Source organism: Diplotaxodon limnothrissa, linkage group LG17 (assembly GCF_057381915.1).
Source record: "Diplotaxodon limnothrissa isolate DT_005_m linkage group LG17, D_limnothrissa_male_GT1.1, whole genome shotgun sequence".
NCBI classification, from domain to species: domain Eukaryota; kingdom Metazoa; phylum Chordata; class Actinopteri; order Cichliformes; family Cichlidae; genus Diplotaxodon; species Diplotaxodon limnothrissa.
The window spans coordinates 11,650,530-11,660,244 of NC_140612.1; the positions used below are offsets into that span (position 1 = coordinate 11,650,530).

Sequence of the window (9,715 nt, forward strand, 5' to 3'; positions counted from 1 at the left end):
ACAAGCAGGAGGCATGCCTGACTGTGAAACCTCATGCTCATAGGCCAATTATTAATCCTCAGCTCTGGCTTTTAGAATAACTCTAATTTAGAAAATTGACTATGTTTTTTTTGTTTGTTTCTTTTTGTTAAATATGATCTGAAATTAGTGACTGGAGCCATAAACTCATCTGTAAAGTATTTATTGAGGTCAAATCATTTTCTTACAGACTTCTAGAGTTTGCCCCCTACTGGCAGTTAAACAGAACGCAAGTTTAAGGCATTTTCCTTCTGTCTAACCTTTTTAGGCCTGGAATCTAAGTCCATCTTTGATAATGTCCACATGCTACACACAATTCTTATTCTTATAAGTGAATGTATTTATTTCACCACTCTATTTTAGCAAACCAGCTGAACTGTGCTGGTCCTAAACGCCAAACTTGATATTACAAAGCAAGTTTTATGTTAGCTGGTTTGTCAAATGCAAAAACTCCAGTCAGACATAACGGGTATCACAATGGTGCTCATCAACTTTTTGCTGTTAACCCAGGCTTTGTGCTTCAGGCTCTGTGCATGCTCATATAGAAGAGGTGCTTGACACATCATTTGACAAAATGGCCACAGTGAAGGCCACACACACTCATTTGCGAACACACAGGCTCGTGCGTAGAACTATTTTTTAACCACTAATCAGCCACAGCAGCTGCAGGATTTATCCAACAAAAACAACAATACAGTGCTCTTTTAATACGATATTTACTGTCAATATTTTGACAGGGAGCGTACAATGGTCCGGTGGTATCACATTGTACAGTAATCAGATGATTGGCAGCCTGTTTCCAAGTTGTGCAGCAAACAAACTCTTTCCAGAGGCAGCAGGTTATGTACAGCCAGACTAAACTAAATCTAAGCCCGTGTGATTCACCGCTGCAACAATAGAACATTTTTGTACATTTCCTACTGCCATAAAAAAACACTTTTCAAATATACACAAAGAGAATTTCATCAGGCCAAAGAGATGACATCACCTGTTACATCCTATCATATTGCTTAGGTACTGTTCACATCTTATTAGTTTGTGTGATTGGATACCAAAAGACAGTGTAATGAAAAATTAACTTTCCCAAAACATATTCTAAATCATTTAAGGAGGAGTGTTTACAAATGACAGAATTTACCCTTGATGTTCATCCAAACAAATGTCAACTTTTCAAGGCGTGATATCTTTTTTTTTTTTTTTTTTTGAATTACAGGCGTTTTGTGCACCATCAAATCCAAAACAAAAATTGACTTCAAAAGCAGCTTAATACATTATTTAGATCATGTTTGGCTTTTAGATCCTGTCAGTCTCCATACCAACAGCTCTGTATGTCCTTTCACTCCTCCTTCGTCTGACAGGCAGCCCTGTCTTCTGAGGTGCAAAATCAATCATTCAAAGAGGTGTCAGCCATGTTTTTTTTTGTCTTCTTCTTCTTCATCTTACTTTCATTGCTGTTCAGCTGGCTCCAGGAGATCTTGGTAGATTTCTGATTTCAGAAATCGTGGGTAACAGTCGTTTTCCATCAGGCCATATATCAGTTTCTGCGCCCCGTCGAAGCAATTTGGCCCCGGCTGAGAGATATTTTTACTGATTTCTTCTCTGGTCACAGAGTCAATGTTTATCTAGGTTCAGAAAACAGCAGCTTTTATTTCACCCTTTCTTTCTGAATATATTTTTACATCATGTGTTTAACTGTAAAAGATAAACTGTTTAGTACTGAATAACAGAGAGTGAAAGATTTCCTTTTATTTGAATGTTTTTTTAGTAAAAGTGAGTCAAATCACCTCCAACCGGGGGTGATTTGTAGAGACACAGGTCTGACTTTGTTTACTCCTCAATTCACAAAAGCCATACCTGTCTAGGTGCACCAACTTGGACAAACTCAGTGTATATCCGTTTGGCAGCAATGGTCATTTCTGTCACTCTGGTTATTTTCTTGTACTTTTTGCAGGCCAGCCAGAAAAGAAGGTTCTCGTCACTGTACTCTGTCCTCAAGAAGTCCTCAAACACCAGCTGGCCAGCTGTGCAAAAACAACAAAAGCACTTTGAGCTAAAACGCCAAACTTGATATTACAAAGCAAGTTTTATGTTAGCTGGTTTGTCAAATGCAAAAACTCCAGTCAGACATAACGGGTATCACAATGGTGCTCATCAACTTTTTGCTGTTAACCCAGGCTTTGTGCTTCAGGCTCTGTGCATGCTCATATAGAAGAGGTGCTTGACACATCATTTGACAAAATGGCCACAGTGAAGGCCACACACACTCATTTGTGAACACACAGGCTCGTGCGTAGAACTATTTTTTAACCACTAATCAGCCACAGCAGCTGCAGGATTTATCCAACAAAAACAACAATACAGTGCTCTTTTAATACGATATTTACTGTCAATATTTTGACAGGGAGCGTACAATGGTCCGGTGGTATCACATTGTACAGTAATCAGATGATTGGCAGCCTGTTTCCAAGCTGTGCAGCAAACAAACTCTTTCCAGAGGCAGCAGGTTATGTACAGCCAGACTAAACTAAATCTAAGCCCGTGTGATTCACCGCTGCAACAATAGAACATTTTTGTACATTTCCTACTGCCATAAAAAAACACTTTTCAAATATACACAAAGAGAATTTCATCAGGCCAAAGAGATGACATCACCTGTTACATCCTATCATATTGCTTAGGTACTGTTCACATCTTATTAGTTTGTGTGATTGGATACCAAAAGACAGTGTAATGAAAAATTAACTTTCCCAAAACATATTCTAAATCATTTAAGGAGGAGTGTTTACAAATGACAGAATTTACCCTTGATGTTCATCCAAACAAATGTCAACTTTTCAAGGCGTGATATCTTTTTTTTTTTTTTTTTTGAATTACAGGCGTTTTGTGCACCATCAAATCCAAAACAAAAATTGACTTCAAAAGCAGCTTAATACATTATTTAGATCATGTTTGGCTTTTAGATCCTGTCAGTCTCCATACCAACAGCTCTGTATGTCCTTTCACTCCTCCTTCGTCTGACAGGCAGCCCTGTCTTCTGAGGTGCAAAATCAATCATTCAAAGAGGTGTCAGCCATGTTTTTTTTTGTCTTCTTCTTCTTCATCTTACTTTCATTGCTGTTCAGCTGGCTCCAGGAGATCTTGGTAGATTTCTGATTTGCAGGCCAGCCAGAAAAGAAGGTTCTCGTCACTGTACTCTGTCCTCAAGAAGTCCTCAAACACCAGCTGGCCAGCTGTGCAAAAACAACAAAAGCACTTTGAAATACAGACAGTTTCATTTCAAACCCTGAAGAAGTAAAGACTTGAATTTTTAAGGACCTGTGTGTTCAACTGCTACAGTTTTATAACTTCACAGGTTGGATTTTTTTTTCCTCATCTGTATTACACCACAAAACTCAATCAGTCGCTTCCAGAGCTCAGGTAGCTGACATTTGTGATGCTAACAACTGCATATATAAAACAGTATATCTGGTAACACCCTAAACATACAGTAAAGGCACTTTAGCCTATTATTTGTGAATCATAACATGTCATAGGCCGTTACATGATTATATTTTCTTTTAAAAGTGTCTTATAGTGTTATATAAATTATTCCAAATTGTCTAAATTTGCTAGTGGTTTTGTGTCCATCAAAAAGTCTAGATTTTCAATTCCATAAATTATTAAAAAAAAACAAACCCTTATATTCCTCAAAAGCATGTTTGCTGGAATTATTATTAACTATGTAAGCTGTGGAAAAATTATGCTTAAATCATTGGTTTCACTTGTGCTTACTGATAGTTGTTACTTTGATGTCTTGGAAAAAAAGATTATTGATTAGACAGCTGTTTAAAAAGAAATATATTTGAACCATGGTTTGATTATTGCTGTGTGCTTTCACATTTATGCTATCAAGTGAAGTGTTTTTTCTAAAGGTTCAAAATTGTTCCAAAACAGCGGTGGGGTAGTGGAGGAGGGAGCCACGTAAACTTTCTTGCCTGAGAGTTTTACAAATATCATTTGATTGATAAATACATTGTTCACTACAAATACAGTATGTCACTGTTATCATGGTTTGGGTTCAAATACAGCTGCTGCCAGATGCTGTTTTCTTAGTTACCATGGTGACACAAATTTGAAATGCATCACTACAAATACATGTTGTTCAGAGACAGGAAAAGCGTAATAATTTATGCCCACAAAGACCACAAAATATTTATTTTTTAAAGTTTTTATATGACTGTTTCACAAAATGCCATGAGACCTGACAGAGCCAAAATAGGATCATTTTTAAACCATAACCACATATGGCAAGGTACAAGATAGAAAAAAAATCAGCTTGTTGAATAGTTAAATTAAAAATGATCTTGTTGAACATTACATTACTTTTGGCAGCCTTCCTAATCATGCTGCATCTGTAAGCTACTTTGCAACCCACCTAAACCTCAGCTCATCTATTTCACGCTATTAACTTTATTTTTGACTTCATCAGTGTCATGTCATTGATGACAATTGCTCTCTGTACTGAGTAGGGATGGGTACCGGTTCTGACATAAACGGTAGTAACCAGACCGAAAAGCAGTGCACATTTCGGCGCTTTATTTCGGTGCTTTTTTCTTTCCTGAGCTGTGATACACTTTAGATTCTAGCCAATCATTTTACGTTTCCGAGGATAGTAGGTGGGTCCAGGTATGTACGTTCTTTTAGAGCAGAGCTACAGATTAAAAATGCCCAAGGCGAAGCGGTCAAAAGTCTGGTTGTACTTCACAGCAAAAGATGCAAACTCAGCAGCCTGCAACAAGTGCTTTAAGCTGATACTGTGATACTGTCAAAGGAGGTAACTCCTCAAATCCGATGAAACACCTGGCGATGCATAGCGTTTTTTTTAAAAGCCGAGAAATGTGCCGTATTTGATAGCTTGCTGCGAGACCTCACACCGAGCACATCTACTGCGGGTGTGGTGCCTATTGTCGGAACCAGAATTTGCAACATCCCCAAAAACCCGAAGAGTAGAGTCCTGGCCCCTAGCCCTGTCAGGGTAGCAGAAATGATGACGGATGATGATGGCAGCAGCAGCAGCTTCTCTGCATGAGTAGCTTAATGTTGTTCGTGTGTAATTTACGTTGAGTACGCTAACCACGTTATTAAATTAACGCATGTAAGGTGAACTAGCAAACACAGCTGAACATGAGAGGTTTTTGGACCAATTTTGTGTTCTCCATTCTTTAAGCACCGGTTTGAGCACCGTTTAAGCACCGGCACCGTTTCAAAAGTAGCGGTTTGGCACCGGTATCGGATAAAACCTAAACGATACCCATCCCTAGTACTGAGGGAAGCTACTACTGCTCTCCCGACTGGGGAGGACTCAGAGCAGAACCAAATCGCCAATTATACAAGTCAATGAGTTCTTTTAGACTGAAGGTCTGAAACTTATGCTCTACCATTCCTGGGACTCTATCCACCTCTTTAGATGATCATTTCAGAGTGAATTAGCTTATTAGATGGCTATTTTACATCCATGCGCATCGTCATGATTCATCGCAGTCATTGCGGCTGATTTCAGTGCAAATAAATGAAAGATCCAAGATGGTAGCATGGACGTAAACTTGAAAATAACTTTTTACACTGATTTGAAGGATTCACATATCTAATCTACAGGAAACAGCAGCTCATTTGGACTTTTCTGCTATTTCAATTTCACTGTCTGTCACCAGAAACTTCTACCCTGTGCTCTTCAAAAGAGGCCTCTTTTGTTCACTGTAAACTGCTGTAAGCTCTTGAATCAGGAACAAGTTTTTCTGACGACAGGGACAAAATATTGGGTGAAAGCAAATTTAAACGAATCATTCACTTTCAAATTTATAAAGTATTTTAGGTAAATTTCATGAGAGCAACAAGCCTCCTCTGAAGGTTAAGCAATTCTGTATCTTTCTCTCACATTCTCCTTTCCTCCTAACAGTGCTCGTAAGCTCAAAGAAGGCAGTGAACAAAGAGACGATGCAGAAAACTGCCAGGCATTGTGGTGCATGTCTGGAGGCCCTTTTAACTTCAAAACCTTCAAAAACCGAACCCCGCGTGCTCTGCTTCTGCATCATATAATTGCACACACCAATATTTCTTGTTATCTGCTCCCCACACTCCTTACCTTTGTTATGGGCGTATTCATGGAGCTCTGATGCCAACGCAGGTGTTAAATACTCAGCTCGTCTTAGGGGAGCACAAACAAGCAGCTAACTGCGAGCACCAGTGTTATTCACAGAAATCGCTTTACATAAATCACAGCTGGCGCTCTGACAGTAATTGACAGGAAACAAAACACATCCAGAGGCCGCTTGTTCCCGTCTACAAATCACTCCATATCTGAACTTTCAATCACAACAGAGCTGAGTTAAATTCGCATGAGACGTAAAGGTATATGAATGGCATTAGATTTTTTTTCTTTTCCTTTTTTTTCTGCCCCTGTTTACCTGTTTATCAAACGTGTCATTGCAGTCCTTCAAAGGGAAATGGAGCAAATGGAATGCGAGATGAAATTTATACTCTGGAGGGCAGTCAATCTTGATGCCGAAGACGACAGGCTAAAATATTACAGATGGGCTGAGTTCATTTCAGTGGAGTGATGAGAGACGAAAGGCAGCGTAAAGAGTGAGAAAAAGAAAGAACTTATCTGCCACCTCTGTCATTTTCAAAAAAAGGGCAGGAGTGTGGTCAGGTGATAGCCGCGAGCGGGTGCCGGCTTTATAAATGAATAAGAGTTGGTTGAAATCATCCTATCTACACCGGCAGCTCAGATTACGCTTCTTATCTCGGCCAGTGTCGTCCTCCTTAAATATATCTTCCAAATGGGTTTGATGAACTTGAGAGGAGAATATATCCTCGATCCTCCTAAAGAAGTCCCGAGGGCAATTCACCAAGATTTGCAGGGCCGAGCGGTGCAGAATTGAGAAGGTAGAAAAGAAAAAAGACAGAGAGAGAGGATGAGGAATTGAGAGAGAGCAGCCTTTGACAGGACAATGAGAGGAGTAAGTGGCCTTACACTCCAGAAGACGGTCAAATGACTCCCCCCACGCCATCAATGACATCATTAACAGGAGCTCTGCAGAGCAAAATTGAAAAAACTTCATGAAACGTACATCTTGTCAAACAGACAGTGTACATTCTGTACAAAGGACCAGGGCACATTCACGTCAGAGATAAGCTGATAAAAAGTTAAATCCCAAATTGTACCTACTTATTACATTAGATTAACTAATTAACGTTTTATCTCTTAAACGTCACTTTTTAAATTAACTGATATAAATCATTCATATTGTCAGTTTAATAAAACTCCAAATGGGTACCTCATCTTGTCATATTTCCAAGTCTAGAGGATGAAATTAATAACAATGAGTAACATCTTAGCTGATATTGGCTCCTAATTGAATACCAGGTATCAGTACAGTGAATGACTTGATATCTGATGCCAAATATTAGATCAGTCAATGCTTCTCCTGGATGTGAGTTCATTCCTGCCCACAGCAGTGAAAGAAGTATTCAGATATTTTCCTTGCAATTTTTTGCTTTTACGTATCATCACAAAGTATGTCATAAATGCTGACTTCATAATGTAAAAATCATTGGTTTGATTGGTTGTCTATAAAAAAAGGAGTGCATGATTTCATCCCAGAAGGATGGGACCATCAGCTTAATCAAATGATACAGCCATGCGAAAAATGAAGTGCATATTTACTGTTTCCAAAAGGAATTTTGAGGATAAGTGCTGCACCTGATTAAATGATCATCATCAAGTGTGAGCATTTGTATAAAAGCATAAGAACCTGAATGCAGTCTGGAGCAGTCAGATGTGTGTTAACACAATGCCAAAATCTTCCCTGGAGTGGATGGATGCCCCAGAAATTCCCCCAGAGAAATTCATGTTTAGAGGAACTGCAAAAAACCCAAGAGCTGCATCTCAGAGTCAACTGGCCTCAGTTAGCGTGTTAAATATTAAAGTTTATGACAGAGCAATTTGGAAAAAGCTGAACAAGAACAACAACAAGTATAGAAAGTCTATTCTCTCTAACAATAACTTGGCAGCAAAGGTTTGCAAAGCTCCATCTGAATAATCCGCAACCAAATTCTTTGGACAGAGGGACCAAATTGGAAAGGTTTGGTCATAAAGTACAACACCAAATCAAACACAGCATATCAGCACAAATACTTCATTGCAACTGCCGAGTACAGTGGTAGAAGGGTGATGATTTGGGTTTTTTTTATACTACAGGAGCTTGACACCTTACAGTCTTTGAGTTCATCCTGAACTCCTCTTTATACCAAAGTGTTCTAGAGTCAAATAGAAGCCATTGTGCTGACAGCTAAAGTTTGGCAAACGAAAAGAACAATGATCCCATTCAACAGCAGCAAAGCTTTCACAAAATGACTGAAAAACAAAACTACCATGGTACTGCAACGGCCCACTCAAAGTCCAGACGTCAACATGACTGAAACGCTGTGGCAGGATCTTAGAAGAACTGTGCATAAATGAATGCCAACAAACATCAATGAACTGAACCAACGCTGTAAATAAGAGTATGCCAAAATTCCTTTGCAACAACATGAGAGTCTAATAAATTAACTAAAAAAAACAAACAAACAATTACTTCAAGTTATTGCTGCCAAATGTTTTTCTACAATGTACAAAAACATAGGGTGTATGTAGTTTTTCACAGAACTGCATAGAGTACTGTGGAAACATTTGAGAGATAGCCACCTGTCATAATAACCACTTTTACGTTAATTGTCCCTGTGGTGTTAACACATTTCACCACAAAGGTCGCAAAGAACCCAGGATGAGCGTATGCTGACTCGTGCACTGCATCCAGAGCCTGAGCTTGCTTGTAGCCTCCATTGACCATGTTTCTACAATGAAAGTCTCTATGGGCTTGTTTTCACCTTCGATTGTGTTTCTGGTTTTGTTTCAAACTTAAACATTAAAAGACTGATCTTGTGTGTTCTGATTAGCATAGAGATTTTTGTCAATGTGTGGGATTATAGCCCAAGGTTTATATTTCTAACTGACAATGCATTTCAACTCATGTTACACAGTGAGGCAAATGTAATGTAACCAGTTGGGTAACAAATAACTCCATTGAGAAATAATACAACATGATGTATTAAAAAAATAATATTGAGTAATGCTTCTCCTTCAGAAGATTCCTGGATAAGATGTAAAATGTCTTCAAAAAAATATCTATAGAAGTTCAGTTGCCTTTTTCTGACTAGCAACCCCAGCACTTCTTAAAGGAGGGTGAACAGAACAGTTCACTCAGAGGCAGGATAAAAGTCTGTACCTCAGTTTTAATTGAGTGTTTAGGTCAGTTGACAGAAAGAGCAGGAAAGAGTCAAAAGTCCAAAAATGCAAAAACTCCAAAGGAACCCCCCACTTTGCTGTAACTAAAATTGCAAAATTTAAGAGTCGTAAGCACACTGCCCACTAGAGGACAATGGGCTATCAGGCCACCCTCATAAAGTCTGTTGCTGATTGGTTGGTCAGGGACAACACACCAGTGATTTGCTGGAGGTTATGTTGTAGCTGTGGCAGTGCTCACCCTGTTCGTCCTTGCACAAAGGAGCAGATATTGGTCCTGCTGATGGATTAAGGACTTTCTATGGCCCTGTCCAGCTCTCCTAGATGAACTGCTTGTCTCTTGGAATCTCCTCCATGCTCTTGAGACTGTGCTGA

The 9,715-nt window shown here is 39.1% G+C and overlaps 1 protein-coding gene across 1 annotated transcript; it reads right to left on the minus strand.

Moving 5' to 3' along the window:
• Positions 1-1,463: 1,463 nt before the first annotated feature.
• Positions 1,464-8,888, minus strand: LOC146614672 (regulator of G protein signaling 21-like). Its single transcript, XM_085376634.1, has 4 exons — positions 8,744-8,888; positions 7,007-7,090; positions 1,873-2,039; positions 1,464-1,640 (listed from the first exon to the last, which is right to left on the minus strand). The coding sequence occupies exons 1-4, from the start codon at positions 8,886-8,888 to the stop codon at positions 1,464-1,466; spliced, it is 573 nt and encodes a 190-aa protein (XP_085232760.1).
• Positions 8,889-9,715: the final 827 nt, after the last annotated feature.

Excerpts from the sequence above, each read along its gene's own strand:
- LOC146614672 (XM_085376634.1), bottom strand. The coding sequence starts at position 8,888 with ATGGTCAATGGAGGCTACAAGCAAGCTCAGGCTCTGGATGCAGTGCAC. Across the intron at positions 7,091-8,743 it reads AAAAGTGGTTATTATGACAG|AGCTCCTGTTAATGATGTCA; the intron begins GTGGCTATCTCT and ends TTTGCTCTGCAG. Across the intron at positions 1,641-1,872 it reads AAGTTGGTGCACCTAGACAG|ATAAACATTGACTCTGTGAC; the intron begins GTATGGCTTTTG and ends TTCTGAACCTAG.